At 60.0% G+C, this 20,333-nt stretch overlaps 1 protein-coding gene across 1 annotated transcript; it reads right to left on the reverse strand.

Annotated features, from left to right (window-relative positions):
- Positions 1 to 3,712: 3,712 nt before the first annotated feature.
- On the reverse strand, positions 3,713 to 18,980 carry IL2RB (interleukin 2 receptor subunit beta). The gene is made up of 10 exons (XM_047065801.1): positions 18,867 to 18,980; positions 15,689 to 15,809; positions 15,142 to 15,256; positions 14,340 to 14,418; positions 13,474 to 13,579; positions 12,452 to 12,600; positions 11,119 to 11,284; positions 10,798 to 10,918; positions 9,430 to 9,514; positions 3,713 to 6,794 (listed from the first exon to the last, which is right to left on the reverse strand). The coding sequence occupies exons 2-10, from the start codon at positions 15,783 to 15,785 to the stop codon at positions 6,060 to 6,062; spliced, it is 1,653 nt and encodes a 550-aa protein (XP_046921757.1). The 5' UTR covers positions 15,786 to 15,809; positions 18,867 to 18,980; the 3' UTR covers positions 3,713 to 6,059.
- Positions 18,981 to 20,333: the final 1,353 nt, after the last annotated feature.

Genomic DNA, 20,333 nt, shown 5'->3' on the forward strand with positions numbered 1-20,333 from the left:
GGCGGGGGCTCCCGGAACACGCTGGTGGGGGGAGGTCACCAGCAGGCCTGGGACTGGAACCCAGCTCACCTGCTTCCCAGTCCTGTGCTCTTCCCAGGGCTCTGCCCAAAGATAAGTGTTTAAGACTAAAAACCATCAGGCAATAAAAAACTTCCAAGGCACCCAGAAGTCCAAGTTTCAACAGATACGTGTACGTTTTTTTCTGGTCTCAAAATGCTGTCACAACCAGGGCTCCTCCCCTGCGGGCAGTTCAGTTTGAGGGCCCAGATCCAAAGGCTGGAGTCATAGAAGCTTCTCCAAGGAGCGGCTTTCTGGCTGCCTCGGAGGAAGCAGCCAGCGCTGGCTCGGGTCCCCTGCCCCCTCCGAGTGCCTCTCTCCTCTGGATACCTTGTGTCATCAGGGCAGCTGTCAACCCAGATGTGGCCGTGACGGCCGGTGGGCTCTGTCCTTTCTGCCGTCCACGTTGGTTCCAATTTACATACAAGTTCAGGTTCTTGGACCTTGTGTGTCCTTCCCTCCTTCCCCTCCTTCCTTCTCTCACCCATCCAGCAATACGCACATTCACTCAATGAACACCCTGTGGCAGGCGCTGGGAGGGACAGCGGTGGGGACAAGGGCCTGCGAGGATCCTTTAGTGTCCCTTCAAGAGCTGCCTTCATTGAGCACTTGGCACGCCTGAGCCTCTGTGCTAAGCACACGGTGTTATTAACTCACTTGATTTCCACAACAACACCATGAGGGAAAGAAAGAGGTACTATTCTGAGCCCATTTTATTTTATTTTAAAAAAAAAGTTTTTTTTAATATTTATTTATTTTTGAGACAGAGAGAGACAGAGCATGAACGGGGGAGGGTCAGAGAGAGGGAGACACAGAATCTGAAACAGACTCCAGGCTCTGAGCTGTCAGCACAGAGCCCGACGCGGGGCTCGAACTCACGGACCGCGAGAGCATGACCTGAGCCGAAGTCGGCCGCTTAACCGACTGAGCCACCCAGGCGCCCCTCTGGGCCCATTTTAGGGCTGAGATGACCAAGGCACGGAGTGGCCAGTGACTTGCCCAAGGCCACACAGCTAGAACGCAGGGACGCAAGGATTTGAACCGGGAGGACTTTAGCACTCACCCGGGCAAGCTTTTTTTCACTGATTCTCAAGTGCGGGCACATGTAGCGTCTTACCCAGTCTCTCAGCCATCCAGTGAAACAGGAATGACGGAGTTTCTGAGTTCCGCGTCACAGGGGAGGACAAGAGGTTCTGAGAGGACGGCACACGTCCCCCAGTGAGTTTGGCTGGGGGGGTGGGGGGGCGGGGGGGGGCGGCGCCGGAACCCTGGGCCCTCACCCCTGCGTTCTCCTATCTCAAGGCCACTGTTGTTGGGGGTTGGGGGGTAAGCGGTTGGGTTGTTGATTAAACTTAGCTCAGCACGGGTGCCTGGGCCTGGCCGCTGTGACAGCCGGGACATCCCCTTGGCTGGCTTGTTCAGAGACATTTTCCACCACCATGATATGACACACTCGAGGCTCCCATCACAGGGCCCGGCGGGGTGGGTGGGTGGCGAAGGGCTGTGGGAAAGCAAGGCCAGAAGTGCTGAGTGGGGAGAGAGATACAGGTTGGGGGGAGAGGTTCCCCGTCTACAATTCCAGGAAGCCAGGATGCAGAGGGAGGGAGGAGCTGGCGGGAGACGCATCATCTTCCTCTGTGCACCTCGCCTCATGCCACGCGCTGGGCCACCGAGAGGAGGCTGGCTACTGTCCTTCTGCGGAGTCCCCAGCCCTGGGTGGGGGAGCGACCGTGGAGAACACAGAGAGGAGTAGAGGGACAGCCACACCCTCCTCTGTGGAACCTGAGCCTTTATTGGAAATGGGCTGCATGGGAAGCTTCTGGACGAGTCTCCTGAATTGGGGAGGGAGAGGGACCTGTTGCACGGGGCTGTAGCCAGAGAAGCTCAGCCACCCTTCAGCTAGTTTGGGATACAGTTGGCCATGGACGTGGAAGAATTAGGAGAAGCAGGTGGCAGGGGACAGGCGGACCAAGGAGGAGGCTGAGCAGGGACCCGAGCTCAAGGCGATGCTGCCGCCTCACAAGGGTGGGGACGGTCTCAACTACGATTACAATCGTGCAAAGGGGGCTGCTGTTGTCACTTTTTAATCCGTTGCCGGGAACTTTTAAACTTTTAAACTTCCCTGAGCCTCAGTTTCCTAATCTGCAAAAGGGGGGACAAAACACCTGCTTTGCTGGGTCTTTTCAGGCGATGAGGGCAACGCTTGGTAAGCAGTGGCTAAATAAATGTGCCTCTTAATCTTTTCTGAAGTCATCCAGGATGCCAATAATCGAGAGGGCAGGGGTAGGTATTCACCCCAGGATGGACTGTTTCCTCCGTAATTTGCTCGGTGACCATGGACGCTGGAAGTTGCTTGGGGTGGGATCTGGGGAGCGGGGAGAGAGCAGGGATACCAGATGGACTGGGGAGGTGAGGAACAAATACAGTTCGAGAAATTGGAGGTCTGAGAGGCTGGAAGGGCTGCCCACCTCTCCCTCCTTTTCTCTGATCCCCCAGTCTGCCTCCTGCTTCCCACTCCGCACCTGACAGGTCTCCCGGGGCTCTCGGCCGCCTGCTTCCCAGCTGGTGCCGCTCTCCTCTCCCTGCGATCTGACCCAGGCAGGCCTGTCTCTGCCTCGCCCTTCCTGCCCCTACCAGCTGCTTCCTCCTTGCCCCGTCCCCGGAGGCACAGACTCTGACCCACCCAGGACATGTCACATGGTGGCTTCGGCCCCATCAGTCCAGCTGGTGTAAGGTGGCCCCTCATTTCTGCTCACCACCAGCTCAAGCTTCTCATCAGACCACGGTGGGGACCCTGGGCATGTTCCCTGGGCATGTCTGCTAATTGGCCCCTCTCCGCTTTCCAGCCCCCATCCCTGCCTGGAAAATCGGGCCTGGGAAGATAAGACCTTCCACTGTGGAAGGAATCTCAGGGGGATTATCTGGTCCAGATAGGTCACCAGGTGCCAGCTATGATCATTTGGGACCTGCCTGTGGAGTCTAAAGCCGTACCCAAACTTCGCGGGAAGGAGAGCTGTGATCGGTTAGCGATGTCTGGTATGAGAGGGTGCAATTGATTAGCAATGTCTGCCATGGGTGCAGCTTTGTGAACGTCAGATATCGCCATCTGTGATCTGGTCCAACTGTTCAGAGTCAAAGGCACTGAAAGGGGGAAAAAATTATATATATATATATAACTTTATTTACATTTATTATATTCAGTTTATATTATATTACTTTATATTACATTAAATGTACATATTAGTCCTATTTTTATGATATTTTATTTTTATTTTCCCATGAGACCATGTCAGAAGGTGCCTAGGCACAGAATAAGAGAAACCTGACTCCTATTAGTGAAAATGATATTCCTCTTATAATCTTTTTGCTTTCTCTCCTCTTTAAAAACATTTTTTAGTGTTTTTGTTTTTTTAATTTATTTTTTATAGAGCGTGAGTGGGGGAGAGGCAGAGAGAGAGAGAGAGAGAGACGGAAACACAGAGCCCGAAGCAGGGTCCAGGCTCCGAGCTGTCGCACAGAGCCCCATGCGGGACTCGGGGGCTCGAACTCGTGAACCGCGAGATCATGACCTGAGGTGAAGTCCGTCGCTCAACTGACTGAGCCACCCAAGCGGCCCGCTAATCTCCTCTTTAAACTAAGAAAGCGGATTTCCAGCTGGCAACAGATGGAGACATTTTGTTTTATTGTATTTACTTCTTAGAGTTCCCTTTTATTTACAGAGAATACCATTCACGGAAGCAACGGGACGATTTGTCTTTAAATACAAGTAAACAAAATAGTGAATGGAGTTACAGGAAAATATTAAGTACACAGTAACAGAGATGGCACACGCAGGTCACTGATACATACACTACAAATGAGAAATGTAACCATCCCAAGAACGCTTCAAAGTGGAACCTGGCTTGCAGAGCGGCCTCTCGGTTGGTCCCGGGACACAGCGCAAGGGTCTGGGCACGAGCTCGGGTCTGAGGCTCAGATCAGGACCGAGGAGCTCTGTGGCCCAGAACACATGGCATCACATGGTAGGAGGTGGGACGTGAGCTGGCCAGGTAATGAAGCTCTTCCGTGGGAAGGATCCAAGACTCAGACAACCTCAGGAAAGGGGGAGTGTATTCTTGTTTTCTAAGGAAAACAAGAATCTTGAGTGAACAGGCAGCAGCCTCCTTGGCAGCAAGAGTCTCTGTTAACAGAGCCCGGCGCTGTCCTCTATACAGGACAAAAGTCCTCCGCTGCCTTCTCTGAGGGCGCCTTTTCCGCAAGGACGTGCTCCCAGGTGCCTCCCTCCCTGAGTGCAACCTCTCGAGACGGAGAGTAACCTGATTGGCCGGTTCGGGCCCCGCCTCTCTGATTGGGCAGAGCTTATTTTCTGAGCCAGCTCATAGGCTGCTTGTCAGCCTATGGGTGGGCTTGTGTCAAGTGCCCAATCAGGGAGGAGCAGGGCCTATAAATAGAGGACCTGTCTGGTCCCCCGCTGAGCTTGGACGAAGTCCTTTCTTGGCTGAGGTTGGTAGTATGGGGGCAAGATTGTGACAGACGTCGCAGGTGTGGCGAATGCCAGAGACAAAAGGGAAGAGAGATGGAGAGGTGGTGGGGAGCGCCAAGAAGGAAGGGGCCGGCTCTGTGTGTGTCTGTGTGTTTGCGTTGGGGGGGGGGGGAGAATTGCCATTGTAAAGGGGATGAGCCTCTTGCTGGAATGGGCGTGCTGGAGCCTAGAGGGCATGGGGCTTTGCCTCTCTGAGTCTTGACCTCACACGGGTCAAGGCGCCGGGGGTGCTCTGTGCGGTGGATGACGCCCCCTATGTGAAGGCAGCCGGGCACTGGGAGTCCGAGCAAGACGGTTCCAGACGGTTCATTATCTCATCCGGGGGATACGGTGGGGTGCCAGGTACCCCGTGTCAAGTGCGGTGAACGGAGTTGCGCTTCTGGAGGCGGTGTGCCAGCCCCGGAGCCACGGAAGAGGTCCCCCCAGTAGAGGGTGGAGTGGCAGGGGCCCAGATCTGGGCTCCCTGGGACAGCATCGGAACCTGCTACTGACAGGAGGTTCACTTTCCAGCAGCATGCCTTAGGAGTCTGTGAAACCTCCATGGAAACATCCAGCCAGTGTCCCCTCCTCTCCCCCCCCCCACCCCCCGGGGGATTTGTGTCCATACTGTGGTAAGGACACAGCAGCGAAGCATGCTGAGGTCATGAGAGATCCCAAGGGCGGAGTGACAGAGCCGCTGGGTCTAGCCATCCCGTGACCCCGAGAACTGTCCCTCCAGCACTGAATCTTGAAGCCTGGGCACATGAATGGAAGCAGTGTTTCCTTCCAAGGGAAGCGGGCCTGACACTGGAGGGATAAGGGGGGGTTGTCCCCTAGATGAAGGAGGCACTGAAGGCACCGGGTGCCAAGCATGTGCCAAGGTGTGGGGGCAGGAGGGAGCTTCTGGTGGCTCAGTAGGAAGGTTCCAGAAGGGAATGTCCCAACACGATGCTGGAGAAGCAGGGGCCGGGCCAAGAAGTGAAGCGGAGGGCAGTGAGGAGGCATGGCAGGGATTTAACCGGGGGAGGCAGCTTAACCATTATTTACGTTCTGGAAAGAGCGTTCTCATTGTTCTCATTGCCCTGCGGGGGAGGGGGGGAGGGGGGGAGATGGGGCAGGAAGCCTGCGGAGAAGACCCCTGGAGAGCCCCGAGAACGCTCCCCCAAGAGTGCTTGCAGGGCTGAAGAGGAGGGATGCTTCAGGGACAAAAGCCATGGGGCTCCGTGACTGATGAGGGAGTGGGGGAGTCACGGTGGCCCCACCCCCCCACTCTGCACTTGGGCCATAGGACCAGGAAGCAGCAACTGAGGTCTTTAGAAGTGAACGGCCAAGTGTGCTAGGTTGGGTGGGGGCCCTCTGGGCAGAGATGTCCGGGGCACGGCTAGAAAGCGGGTGACCCAGCAGTGGACAAGCCTTGAGGACAGCGAGCCCTCAACTGGGCCTGGCATCACAGTGGGCGGTGACCCGCCGGGTCAGCCGTCTACCCCGAGCGAGCTGGGTCCTGATCCTGCAGCTCCTGGAGGGACAGGTAGGCATCGGTGTTCAGGGTCAGGCAGGAGGCAGGGGCTCTGAGCTGGCCTTGCCCAGGAGGGCTGGCCCAGGGGAAGCTGACCCTGACCCCCTCCCCAGGGCCAGGGCCCGGGCCCGGAACCTCCTCTCTTGCTCCTTCCACGGAGCCCTCCAGGGGTGGCTGGATGTCCACCGGCTCAGGTGCCCCTGGCGGGGGAGACATCGGGGGCCGGGGGGCCCAGTCTCTGGGAGCTCCCTCCTGCAGGGAGGGGGCCAGCTTCTTGTCATGAGCTCCAGTGCCCCCCGGGGCCGTGTTTGGGGGGCCCAGGCCGCCGAGGAGGAAGGTGCAGTAGGCGTCTTCCTCCCCGGGCGGAGGCAGCAGGGGTGGCAGGAGAGACCCCGCAGGCGCCCCGGGCCCAGCCTCATCGGGCTCTTCCGTGCAGGGGTCATAGGTGAAGTACACCTGGCAGGCCTCGATCTCCAGAGCGTCTGGGAGGTGGAAGAAGAAATAGCCCTGATTGGTGAAGCAGCTGGTCAGCGAGTGGCCGCTGGTCTCGGCTGAGGACGAGGAGGGCACCTTCTCCTGCTGTAGCAGGAGCAACTGTGTGGCCTTGGCGTCCCTGTCCAGCACCTCCAGCGGGGAGATCTCGGGTGCCGGTGTGTCGGGGCTGAAGGACGACGAGGGGAAGGGAGAGGAGAGCCACTTCTGCCAGGAGAAAGAGCAGCGGGGAGGTGAGTGGGACGCCTCCTCCAGACTCTCAGCCACAACTCCTCTAACTACCGGCTACGCAGGGCGGCCACCTCCAGGAAGGCCTCCCTGACTGCCCGCCCGCCCACTGGCTTGGGGAACGCTCTGGGTCAGCCCAGGGAGTGTGCTTGCTGTAGGCGCCCGGGGGATGCGTTGTCTCCGCGCGCGACTGTCCCTGGGGCACCTGCTGTGAAGCCTGGCGCTGATCTAGGCACCGGGCACAGGGTAAAATCCTCCGTGTGTCTGGTGGGGGCTGGCACCGGTGTGAGAATCAACCAACCCGTGTTGGAAGCGGAAAGGGCCCTGGAGCACATCTCGTTCACTTCACAGATGCACGGAGAGGGGACGTGCCCCGGGGCCGATCACACAGCCAGTGGCCCCGGGCGCCGTGGAAAAAAAAACCTCTCTGGCGGGGACCTGATGGCCCCGCAATTCTCCTCTCCCTCCCAGCGCCGTGGAGCCCCCACCTCCCGTGCCCTCCATCCACGGAGAGAAGAAAGTGCCCGCCTGAGCCCTTCCCACTCGGCTCTGGGATCCGGAGGGCCCTGGCAAGAGCAGGGAGAACCACGTTCCAGTCCGGGCCCCGGCCCCCTCGCTAGCTGTGCGACCCCGGGGGCGGGTCACTGCACCTCTCTGAGCCTCAATTCCACAACAGTGAGCCACCTCTTTCCCCACTTCCTTGTGGGGGGGGTGGGGGGAGTTGGGGGGGGTGGCAGGAAGTTGTCAAAGAAGAAAATGAAGGTGGGAATTCCTAGCACAGGGTGAAATGCAGGCCACCTGTGAGGGACAACAGATTCCCTCGGGCGGGCGGGCGGGCGTGATGGGGGCTTCAAGTGGGTTTTTTGAGAACCTCAACAAGCCCTCTGTCCTGGGAGCCCTCAGCAGCCAGACTGTGGTCCCCTGAGTACAGGGCCCGGGCCGGATGGGTTCCTCTGACACCCCTGTGCCCAGCAGGTCTGGGTAGAGGGAAAGAGCGCAGGGCGGGGCGGGGGGTGGGGGGAGGCTGGGCAGGGTCTGTCGCGAGAAGAGGCAGTGGAGGAGGCTAGGGCCCGGCAGCCGGGCATCCAGAAAAAGCAGAGGCCAGTCCCGTGACCAGCACCCGTGTGCCAGGGCCTGGCCGGCCCCCCTCGGAGGTGTGTGTGGTCAGCCACTTCCTGGGCCCAGGGCCTCCGTCCACAGTGCCCTGAAGCGGGGGGGGGGGGGGGGGGGGAGGGCGCAAGGAGAAGCTTCTCTCCCCCTCTCGCACGCTCACACACTGGCACGCACACTCCCAGATCCCGTGGACAGGGCAGCGGGCCTTGTGGCCCTGTCGCCGGAGGTCTTGGGGTAGAGAGAGAGGAGCGGGCCTCCCACCCCGACACAGAGGAGAGGATGGGGTCCCTCTTGGCCAGCCCCAACCCCCGAGCACATCGTGCCTCCCCAGGGCCTCCTTGGGATACCCCCCCCTCCACACCCGAGGGCGGGGGGCAGGCATCTAGGCCTGGGGATGCCCTCATGGGAAGATGGGGTGGTTTGCACCCCTCCGGGAAGGAGCTCACTCCCACCCGGAAGGTCCTAGTCCCTTAGAACCTAGATAGTCAGCCAAGGCTTGTATGAATGCCTCTGTTGACAGGGACCTCACGACCCTTAGGGCTTTAGGAAGAATTTTAAGGAGATGCATTCCTGCACATCAGGAGAACCGTAGGGTAGCGATCCCCAGTCTTGGGAGTTTTCCAAAGAATTCCAGAAGGGGCCCTGATCCCCGGTAACAGAGAACTCCGGCTCTTGATAGCTGGGGCCCAGCGTGGCTTCCCGGCCCCTCGGGGCTCCTCCGGATCTCCTTCCACCCCCACCCCCACCCCGCCCCCCCCCCCACCGAATCTAGAGAGCCTGGGGAGGGGAGGGTGACAGAAGCAGCCCACCGCATCCCCCACCTCCCTTGACACTTCCTTCCTGAAGCAAGTGTGGGCTCGGGGAGGGGAGGCGACTGAGGTTGAAATGGGGTTCAGAGTGTTACTACTCTCGGGGGCCCACGCTTTAACCGTGAATCTGTGTCTCAAGTGACGAGGCGTGGCTGGAGGACTTGTTAGCACCGGGGACGAGGCAGGGAGCCTGCTCGGGGCTTTGCGCAGGGTCAGTGGAAGCCCTGCGCCCACGAAGAAGGTCTGCGCAAGTGATGGGGTCGCGAGAATTGGTACCTGGCAAGCCCCGCTCGGCGGACAGACTGGGGACAGCAACTCCCGCTAGGGCCCCTCGAGCACTTACTGTGTCCCAGGCAGTGGGTCCATACGCCTGGTAACACTATTTCCCTCCCCTTTTTACAGGCGAGGAAACGGAGCACAGAGAAGTTCTCTAACTTACCAAACGTCACACAGCCAACAAGGGGCGGAGCCGGGATTAGAACCCAGTAAGTCTGGCTCAGACGGGAGGTGCCATTCAGCCTGAGAAGGCTGGTGCCAGAGCTGGGGAAAGGGGCCCACCGCCACCCCGGAGGCTATTCCCTTCCTTATTTTGTCTCCTTTCGCAAAGCGCAAACCCACTCACACCTCTGCCCGCTCTCTGGCCAGCCCAAGCCGGCCGTGCCTGCTTCTGGCCTCCACCTCCGGAGTCCTACCTGGAAATCTCCTCCATGCACTGACTTCAGCTGCGAGAAAAATTCTGAGGGATCTGGGATGTGACATTTCAGAACCTTCTTCAGCCTGAACAGGAGAGAGGGAGGGAGGGAAGGTGGATGAGAAGGGAAGGGGGCCATGGTGTCCGGCCAGCCCCCCACGGCCCTGAAGGTAGGGTACCGAACCCCTCCACGTTCATTCATTTGATCAGTATCAAGGGAATGCCCAGTAAGGGAGGGGACACAAGAATGGCAAACAGAGAAGGCCCCCGATCTTAAGAAGAGACAGACCCGAACCAAGTGTGCGACATTGTCATGCATTCTATGCAAACAGAAAGCAGCGGACTGTGAAAGAGAAAATGTAGGGCTGCTGGGGGTGTGGGGAGTGGGGGGCACGTGAGCCAGACTGGTCAGGGACCACACACAGCCAGGCGTCTGGAGTAGAGTGAACCAGGAGGAAGGAGGCAGGAGAGAGGCCAGATCGTGGGTCTCCTAGTCCAGGCTGTCATGGATGGTGGTTCAGGTTGTGCACTGCCCAAGGGCACCCGGTTCTAGGAGGGTAGTGAGTGGGGGCCGACTTCCAGCCCGTGCTCAGCCTGCCAAGCAGAATGCCCCAGTATCTGTAGGCACCTGCTTCAAAATGTAGTCAGAGCCCCAAGGCCCCAGAAAGCCCGTCTGCCCGGCAGATGTCGGGTCAGCCCTCTCCTCCACCCCCTTCACGTAGGGTCTCTGCACACCCGGTTTCTTCTGTTTGGGATGTGCTCCCCAACCCCCTCCACCCTGCCTGCTTAGCTCCTCCTTCAGATTTCAAGGGACCCATCACTTCCTTGGAGAAGCTTCTGCCAGCCACCCCTCAGCCAAGGTTCCTCTCCCTGATGTCTGTTTCCAATACATCGAACATCTTCCTTTGCCATCCTCCTCGTGGCGTGTCATTGTACTTGTGTGTAATTGGTAAACGTCTGCCTTCTCCCATGGGTCTGTGGGCTCCAGATTGCATGCGTGTGGCCTGCCCCTGCATTCCCAGCACTCCGCCCCAGGCCTGGCACTGAGCTGGGGGGCTCAAGAAATAAAGAAATACACCAACGCGTGCCCGGACCTAGAGAGACCCGTGAGGACACACGCGCAGACAGCCGGCATGTGCACACACACACACACACACACACTCAGCTCCTGAGAGTAACGCTCGGGGCAGGGTTGCCATGGGGCTCTCCTTCCTCGGGTCCCCTGAGGCCGGTTCCATCTTTGGGGGTGGGTGGCAGGGCAAAGCCAGGTGTTAGGCAGGGGGGACTCTTGGGAGGGCAGAGGGAGCACCAGCGTGTCGGTGCGTGTGTCAGAGGAGAGCACGAAGGAGCAGGAAGGGAGGGCGCTTACCATGGCCCGATGTACCGGCAGTTGGCCAGCAAGTAGGCCGAGATGATGAAGCCAAAGGCGCTGCTGATGCCTATGATGATGTGGCCCACCCAAGAAAAGGGCACAGCCTCCTTCCCTGGGGCTGCCCGGGGGTGGGAGAAGCAGGGAGAGGGGTTAGAGAAGGGCCCCCATCGCCCAGGTCCCTCCAGCATCCCCCCGCCGCTGCTGGGGCCAAGCCCTGGACCCCGTCCCCAGGCCTCCCCCGCCAGCTGCCCTCGGATCACACCCCAGCCAGCCCCTCTCCTGCCTGAGCTCTGTCCCACCCCTTCTGCCCACTGGTACCTGCGGGCCTCGTCCTGAAGGCCAGGGGCTGGCTCCATGGGCTCCAAGCCTCGTTTTTGCCCAGCTGGGGCCTGACCCGCACTTGAAGTTCATACTGGGTGTCTGGAGTGAGGGTCTCCAGGCAAATCCATTGCTGGTTCTGCGCGAGGGTCAGCAGGGAGGCCTCCTGGGGCAGAGACAGGCAGGGGTGGGGGCTGTCAGAGCAGAGGGGTCCCCACAGCCCTCCTCACCTCCCATGGCAGGGCTGCCTGGGAGGCTGAGCAAGGAGCTCCTTCCTTCCTCCCCTCCAGCCTCCATGCCCCCTCACCCAGTCCTACCAGAAGGCTCCCTGACTCCCCAGTGCTGAGGCCCCAACCCCAAGCTCATCCCGAACCCCTCCCTCTCACTCAGCCTCCACACACAAAGCCTGCCGCCCATCAGCTGGTTCCCCCTGCGGAACCTATTCTGGACCCTTCCCCTTCTCTCCTCTCCTTCCCCCATCTCAGGCCGGGGCTGGTCTCCCTGCTCCCACCCAAACTCTGCTGCAGTCTATTTTCCACGCGCCCAGAAAGAGGATTTTCCCAGGGACCCCGCCCACCTCTGGATCCCTCTTTGCTCCTCCCCGCTCTCCCCCCCCCCACCCCACCCCCCGCCCTCCGCCAGCCCTCAGACACACAGGGTCTTGTCTTTGCGGTGTCTCTTTCCTCTGCTTGGAAAGCCCTCCCCAAACCTTTGCAGGGTCTGCTCCTCCTTGGCCCTCGGATCCCACAAGCAGCCTTCTGTGGCCACCTGACCCGAGGGCCTGCTCTAGGCCCTCTCAAATGATGTCATCCCATTTAATTTCCTGGGTAGCACTGATCAATATCTCATAGTCTCCAGGGTCCTGTTTGCAGACAGTCTCCCCGCCCTCCATGTGAGTTTCCTGACCCCAGGGGGGGGGGGTGATCTGGTCAGTTTCGTCCTCCACCCTCTTTGCCCCCCCCCCCGGGAGCACATAGTAGGTACTCCGTGTTTGCTGAGTGAGCGAGCAAATGAGGGAGCGGGTAAGTGAATGGGTAGGCGACCGACCCCAGTGGATGCTGACCACACCGGATTTGAAGAACGGAAAGGTGGCTTCCCGGGGTCTCTGAAATCTCCCGGAGAGGACAGTCACCGGCCTCTTGGCTAGGTAAGACCGTGTCCTGGTGCCAGCCCGGCATCTGCCACCAGCTGGAAGCTCTGGGTTGTCAGGGGGCACATGGAGGCAGGGGGGGATCGGAGCTGGCAATAGCCTCGGGGCCGCCGTGGCTTGGCTGAGATGAAGGATGGACAGGGTGACCGGGGCAGGAAGGAGGAACCAGGGCAGGGCACTCACCTCCCAGCTGTGGCCTGGGGACCTTTTCCGGGCCTCAAACTCCAGGTATCTTTCAATGTAGTGGGAGGACTGGCGGACTTTCCAGGTTATGTTGCATCTGTGGGTCCCTACGTGGGTGACTTGGAGGGAGTCGGGGGCCATGAGGCGAACTGGAAGCAAGAGAGGGACAGAGGGAGACAGGAAGGGAGAGTGAGCTTGGGGGACGCCGGGACACGATGCTGAGGTGATAAAACCAAGACGTGCTGGGATTCCGTGGTCGCCCTCTCCCTCTACCCGCCCCCCCACTCATGCACGCTCTCTCTCTCTCTGTCTCAAAAATAAACATTAAAAAAGAGAGAGAGAGAGCTGCCTAGCTCTCGCCCTCTCTTCCTTAGAGATGGCCCCTCCGTGGTCTGCGGCTGGAGTTGGACACCCAGTCATTCAACAAACCTTCCCGGAGCACTGCCCAGATGAGGCCTGGTGCTGAGTATTTGGAGTGGAGACAGAGGGATCACAAACACTCCGCCCTCAGGAGCTCACAGCCCAGTGAGGGGAACAGTCCCCTGTTCAGGCAGTGAGGACCCAGGACCTAAACACCCTGAAGGAGGAGGCACAAAGGGCTGGGAGAGTCTGGGAAGGCCTCCTGGAGGAGGTGACTCTCCCCTGAGCCCTGAAGGGTGGGTGGGGACTTTCCTGGTAGGAAGAGCCTTGCGGGCTGTGGCACCCGCACGTGCAAGGGCTCAGAGGCACGGAGGGGCACGCTGAATTCGGAGAGCTGGACTTTGGTCGTGGCAGGAACACAAGCCACAAGAGGAGGAGTCCTAGATTGGGAAGCCAGGGCCAGACCCTGAGCCTCGAATAGCAGGGTAAGGAATCGGGACTGCATCCCGAGGGCGGCAGGCAGTGACAGCTCGCACGCGGGTGTGGAGAGGGACTGGGACAGGCAGGATCCCCCAAGGGAAAGACAGGGAAGGAGGTTCCCAGTCCGCCCCAGTACCCGCCCCCCCCCCCCGCTCCCCCCTGCTTCCAGATTCTTCGCTCACGGTTCTCAAAGGGCTTGAATTTCTGGGTCATCAGCACCCTCCACCTCTCCCCTTCGTGGCACATCACCCTCATGTCCACGGTGTCAGCCGAAGTCAGACTCTGAGTCTGCAAGGGGGGGGGGGGATACAGGAGGGGGAAGATCGAGACCCCAGTAAAAGTGGAGCCCCTCCGCGAGCCCCCCCAGCTAAAGCAGGGGGTCGGCCAACTTTCTCCGCAAAGGTGCAGATAGGAACTCTTTCTAGCTTTGCAGGTCAAGCGGTCTCGGTCACGACTACCCAGCTCTGTCGCTGTCCTGCAAAAGCAGCCAGAGACAACCCGCAGGAGAACGGGCGTGGCTCTGTGCCAGTGAATCTTAATTTACAGAAAACAGGCATGAATTTGATCCATGCTCTAAAGGGGGGGTGGGCTGCCTCGGGGTGGGGGAGGGAGTTCCCCATCACAAGAGGTGTGCAAGCAGGTTAACCAACCCCCCCCCCCACCACCGCCCCCGGAAACGTAGATCTGGAACAATAGCTTTGAGTATGAAAGCCTCCCTTCCTCCATTTCTCCCCACCCCCACACCCTGACTTTTGGGGAAGGAAATGGCCAGGTAGTGAGTATCCCCTGCGGGCAGGCAAATGCTCGGGGGGCCTTGGCCACTCCTCCGGTGGATTCTTGCTGCAGGTGAGAAACCCAAAGTCATGCATCTGGTCAGCAGGGGCGTCCGGATTCAAACCCACGCCTCTGCACCCAGAGCCTGTGCGCTGTGCGAGCCCATCTCCACGTTCTCCTGCCCCTTAAGAATGGACATAACCTGCTGGTGCTTGGAAAACGGGGAGGGCCCCTGCCCTCCCCACGGGCTCTCTTCTCAGCTCCCACTACTCACATCTGGGGATCCAAGGATCAGGTAACAGGCCCAAGAGGCCGATCCCATCGGAAGCAGCTCACAGGATTTGTTCCAAGACCTTCCAAGGGAAAAGAACCTCCTTAGGACAGAAGGAGGGCCCCCCAGAGCCGGCCCTGGGGACGGTCCCCCATCCAGCAGGGCCGGTCGGCGCGGGGCTCTGTGCCAACCTCTGCAGAGGCAGAATTCTGTTCCGCCTCCCGTCGTAGACACCTTCCCCACCCCTCCCCAGCCCGGCCCCGCAGTAGCCACAGCGACCTTCTAGGGCAGGCGGCCTCCACGCCGAAAGCCCTCCAGAATCTTCCTGTGGGGCTTGATGGAGCCTTTGGAACCCCGTAGAATCACCATCCACTCAGAGTCACCTTTGCCACAGCCACCCAGAACGTTTGGGTCACAGAAACCCCCCGCTGACTCCTCCTGGGGAGCCCCCTTCCTTCTCCCCCTTGGCTTCTCAAGTCCAGGGTAACCTTGGCATAACAGGTCTTACAGCTCTGTGTCCCCAGACTACGTTGTCCAGCCCATCCCTGGCCCCTGCACTGCAGCCTGGACCCCTGTTCCTCACGCCCGCCCTGGTCTCAGGCGTCTAAACATCTGCCTCCTAGCTTTTCCAGCCTAATGTGCTGCCAGGGGTCTGGGGGTCCCATCAGTCCAAATGCTCAAAGCGTAACATCTTGGCATCTACAAGGAAGGCATTCCAAGTGTCTAAATGGCAATGATTAGAAGACCCACCCTGCCCCGCCCCCCGCCCCCGTCTCGAGATGCTGTGGTTTCGCGGGACACTCACCGTTGATCCGGCTTAGCGTGGATCCTACAGGATGTGGCCTGTAGGTCCCCATCCCAGCTCCAGACACAGGAGATGTTGGCTTTTGAGTTGTAGAAGCACGCGAGCTTGGAGGGGTCTGCCGACAAAAAGAGGCGTGAGTGGCCGGCTGCAGGGTGCCCTCCGGGGCCGGCCTACCACCCTGCGCCCTGCACCCTGTGCCCACCAGATGGGGAGGTAGGCGACCCTGCTGGGCAGAAAAGATCTGGGCAGATCCATTTCAGAGAGGACAAAACTGAGCCCCAGAGCCTGCAAGGTCCCAGAGGCAGGCCGAGGCAGAGCAGGGACGAAAAGCCAGTGTCTTCCTTTGGCGTGGAGGGACGTGTGGATACAGCAGGACAGAAGGACCGAGGGAGAAGGTGGACGCCTGATCTCTGGTCCCATCGCCCTCGCCTCCCTCCCTCCCGGCCTCCTGCCCCTGCCGAGAAGCGGGGGTCCTGAAAGGGCTTCTAGATGGCTGTTGGCCACCTTCCCAAGAAAAGCACGGCTATCCGGATGCCAGGGTCCTCACCGTTCACCGCTGTGGATGCCCGAGGGATGGCCAGGGGCAGGAAGAGGACAAGGAGGGACAGACACCAGGGCAGACCAGGAGCCGCCATCACATCCATGCGTGGGAGCTAGGGAAGGGAGCCCTGGAGGGAGGAAGAAGAGAAGGCACAAGTGAACACCCGCCACTCCGGGCGGCGGGCTGGACCCTACAGAGCCAGCACCGTCCGGCCTCAGGGCCTTTGCACCTGCTGGTACCTCGGCCCCGCCCACACACTCCCTTCCTTCCGGGATTCAGAGCCCCACACGTTGTCAGAGCTGAAAGGGCCCTCTGAGCGAACCCAACCCCTTGTTCAAAAGCTGGAGGAACTGAGACTCAAAAAAAAAAGGGAAGACTTGCTCCAGTCCACACAGCGAGGCCAGCACAGAGCTGGGATTAGAGCCCCCCCCCCCCCCCACCGCCGTGCCCCGCTGCCCCTTAATCACACCAAAACCTGTTCATCGGGAGGCTCCTGTAGGCCGGGCTGTTTTCAACTCTTTAAATGAAGCGATAAGGCCATCTACCAGATGATACCCTTATTATCTCCATTTTCAGGTGAGGAAACTGAGGCACAGAGAGGTGAAGCAACTTGCCCAAGGCCATAGAGCAGAAAAGAGGCAGCTGTGGAATCTGAGCCAGGACAGGGCCCAGGCAGGGACTCCGGTAACTTGTCCCACCCACCGAGACCATTCACACGACCCACCGAAGACACGTACTGATGACCTCACAATACTCATGGACCGAGCGCTTTACATACATCAGATAATCTTATCTGCCCAGCAGCTTGGGGGTGGGTGCTTGTCTTAGCCCCTCCCACAGATGAGGAAACTAAGGCTCCGGGTCCTCAACCCGCCAAGGTCACACGCGCAGAAGGGGGCAGAACTGGGATGTCACGGCCACGTTCACCCCCAAGGCCTGTTCTCTCACATCCTCTGTCCCTGCCCAGACCCTGTCCGGGGCACTGGTCCCAGAGGTAAGGCCGACAGCCTCCCTGCCCTGGAGTCCGGGTCCGGCAGGGGCCCAGGCCCACAGTCAGGTCTCCGGCCTGGGTTCAAAAAGGAGCCCAGAGAGGGGCCCACGGGCTCCTCCTTGCTTGGCCCACCGTCCCCTTAGTGGGGTGGGCTTCCCAGCTGGAGTGGGGGTGGGGGCTGGTTACTTCTTTCCTTGGGAACCCCCGACAGCACAGGGCACAGGGTTGGGACCCTAAGGGGGTCCAGCAAGCCCTGCTGTGCCCCCTAGTCGCTCGATCGTGGCCTTGGGCACAGGCCCCGTCAGTCCCCTGGAGGGTGTCACCCTCGGCCAGCGCCAGCCAGCAAGGCAACCCCATGCCCAAGACAGGACCTGGCACAGAGCCCCAGGGTGAGGGGAGGAGGGTCAGGGCAAAGGCATACAAGATCACAGGAAGGTCAAGGCCAAACCACAGCCCCAGCAGGGGTGAGCCGGCAGGAGCAGAAGCATTATCTAGAATGAGCTCCCCACCGCTCCCATCAGAAAGGGCGCGTGTACTCTCCAAGGTTGCAAAGCACATGGGTGGGGGATGCGTGGGGGGCACCAGAGGGGCTTGGGGCTGGGAGGGCTCCTAGCCCACTCAAAGGAGCCTCAGGGAGGTTAAGGAACCTGCTCAAGGTCACGGGCCAGCCTCAGGGAGAGCAAGCAAGTAGGACCTCTGAGCCCCAAGCGCCCTTAGCCCTAGGTTCCCACGCACACCCACGCACCATGCCCTTCCCAACTGCAAAGCTGTCCACACCCACACTGACTCATAGGTCCCCACCACAGCCCGGGAAGGTGGCTGTCGTCACCCGCCCCTTTGATGGATGCCAAGACTGAGCTCCGCACTGCCCAAGAGGCTGGACTCATAGCCAGTCCTCTGATTTCAGGCGAGGAGATGATAATGACGGTGACAATGATGGTGATGACAGTCATGATGGTGACAGGGATGATGATGGCGATGGTGACTAATACTCGGCCCTCACTCTGTGCCCCGGTCCTCAGCACTCAGCAGATGACACTTCATTTAGCCCTTACAGTAACCCCGGGAGAAGGTACCATTATGACTCCTTTTCTCAGATGAGGAGGCCAAGGCCGGAGTGGAGGGGGTGGGGGTGGGGGTGGGGGAAGCTAGGGGTTGAATGGGTCATTACCGCCTGAGTTCCCGCAGGGCTGACGCTGCGGGACTTGGGGTGCTTGGGGGAGGGGGAGGATGTGAGGAAGGAGCTCAGTAGCCAGACCACTGACCTTGACGGGCTCTGTCTTCCCTTGTCCTCCTGGCCACACACACACACACACACACCCGGAGGGGGGGAGCGGTGGGGGGAGGGGAGGGGGCTTGCCTCTTGCTGTTTAACCCCTGGGGCTCTAGACCCTGGATGTGGGGCTAGGAAGGGGACCCTCAGAGCTGGCTCTGCCCCTCAGCTCCCCCACCCCCGAGGTGCTCCGAATACAGTTCAGGGCAGGAGGCCTCGTTCCCCAGGGCAGGAGAGAGGTGCCCGGCCCTCCAAAGGTGCCCGGAGACACTACTGAGCTGCCCCCTCACACGGCCAAGGGCGGGACAGATCCGGACTCAAACCTGCAGGTCTGGCCTCCCGCCCAGGGCTTCCCTGGCCACCCCGCTTCAGGGCCAGGTCTCGGAGAGGCCCCCCCTCTCTCCTCTCCTGCCCCTCAGCCTCCTCGGGAGCACTTCACCCGGGGGGCGCCTTTCCATAGCTGTGAGGAGGGGGCTCGCCTGTCCCCCCCACCCCACATCCCTCTGTCCTCTGTCTGGGGCTCAGCAGGCCTCCCCTCTCCCAGTCCTCCCACCTCTTCCTTCACCCCTCTGGGTTGGAAGGCCCCTTGCCCCAGAGCAGCCCCAGCGTCCCCAGGGATGGGCCGGGCAGGAGAGGTAGGTCCCAGCACTAGGGACCAGCATTTTTTTTCCCCTCAAGCCAAAAGCCATGAGCTCAGGACCTGCCTCATTCCCGAGGGATTTCAAGATAAGGCTGGGGGTGGGAGGGGTGGCCGGGAGGGCTGGGAGAAGGAAGTCCGGGCAGATGACGTCCTGGGGCATCTAGGTGAGAGCTGAAAGCTGTCCCACGACCTTCACTTCCAGCCGGGGCTGGCGGCAGGGCCGGGAGGGAGCCCCTGGGTGCCCGGGGACCGAAGGGGGCAGGGGTGAGGGCAAAGTCACCTGGCTGAGACATGGGGTTGCGGCGCACTCTCTCGGGATCTCTCTGCTGCTGGGTCCACAGCCATCTCCCCAGGGCCCTGCTCCGACTCAGACTCCCAGCCGCCCAGGTAGCAGCTGGCTGATGAGGCCAGCGAAGTAAAACCCCAGGGCCAGCCCACTTCCTGTGCAGAGAGGATGGAGGGGGCAAGGCCTGGGGTGGGGACAGGGGGTGGGGGTTGGGGGGGGCAGGGAGATATCAGGCTGGTGAGAAACTCTGAAACTCCTAAAGCACCTAGAGGCCAGATAAAGATCTCCCTCCCCCGCTGCGGGGTGGGGGGGGGCACCGTGGGTGTCTTGGCAACAGACAGACAGACACACACACACACACACACACACAATCGCCCTCGCCAAGGCGCCTTGGTGCACACAGGAGCCCCAGGGGGTGCAGCCCTCCCTCACCCTCCTACACCCACCCCACCCCATCTCACACAGGTCACTGCAAACCTCTGACACCTTCACCCAGCCACACACACACTCACACACACACACACACACACACACACACACTCAGGCCTTACACACACACAGGTGTCCTTTTCGGTATTCCCGGTGCTTCTCCTCTTATCCCACCCACCTCTCCGAGACCTCCCTTTTCGCCCAGGTTTCCAGGGAGCCCCTTCCTTAGTTTAGCATCCAGAGGGAACTATTTTCCAGGGCTTTGCAAGCAATTTGAGGGCCACTTATTGGACATTCTAGAACCTTCCCTTCCTGCTCAGGTCATGCTTCCTACTCCTCCTTCCCCCCCCCCCCCCCGCTCTTTGGATCAGCTCAGGGGTTTTTTTTTTTTCAAATGATGAGAAGCCGCAGGGCCCCTCTTTAGAAAGGCGCACATCTATTCACGTGCAGTGTCCCAGGCCCGGGGACCTGTGAGGTTCCATCCAGCCTCCAGAAGAAGCGGGATATTCCTGCAGGATATACATGCCCGAAGCACTCACCGTCCACCGCACGTTTAATGAACTCACAATATTCCCTCCTCTCCCCTCCCCTCGAGCAAAGCTTTCTGGCTGCAGGAGCGGGTAGTGAACCACCCCCCACAAAGAGGAGAAGATGGCCAAGATGTCTGGAGCCCAGAATATTTCTGGGAGCTTCTCAAGAAACCAGGAACGTTGGTCCTCCCAGGAAGGGGCAGGGAGAATGTTTTTTCACTGTAGACCCCACATGTACCACCGGCACGTACGTCCTGCCCCAAAATAAATGAACTCGGTTAAAACTTTTTTAAAACAACATATGAAAAGAGCGGCGCCTCGGTGGCTCAGTCGGTGAAGCTTCTGACTCTTGATTTCGGCTCAGGTCGGGATCTCACAGTTCGCGGGATCGAGCCCCGTGTCGGGCTCTGTGCTGAGTCTGCTCGGACCAGTGCGGAGCCTGCTTGGGATTCGCTCTCTCCTCCCTCTGCCCCCTCCCCCGGCGAGTAAATAAAGACACATT

The sequence above is a fragment of the Lynx rufus genome, unplaced genomic scaffold (assembly GCF_022079265.1).
Source record: "Lynx rufus isolate CCGP_SWC_20201006 ecotype Redwood Valley unplaced genomic scaffold, mLynRuf1.p SCAF_7, whole genome shotgun sequence".
In the NCBI taxonomy this organism is placed as follows: domain Eukaryota; kingdom Metazoa; phylum Chordata; class Mammalia; order Carnivora; family Felidae; genus Lynx; species Lynx rufus.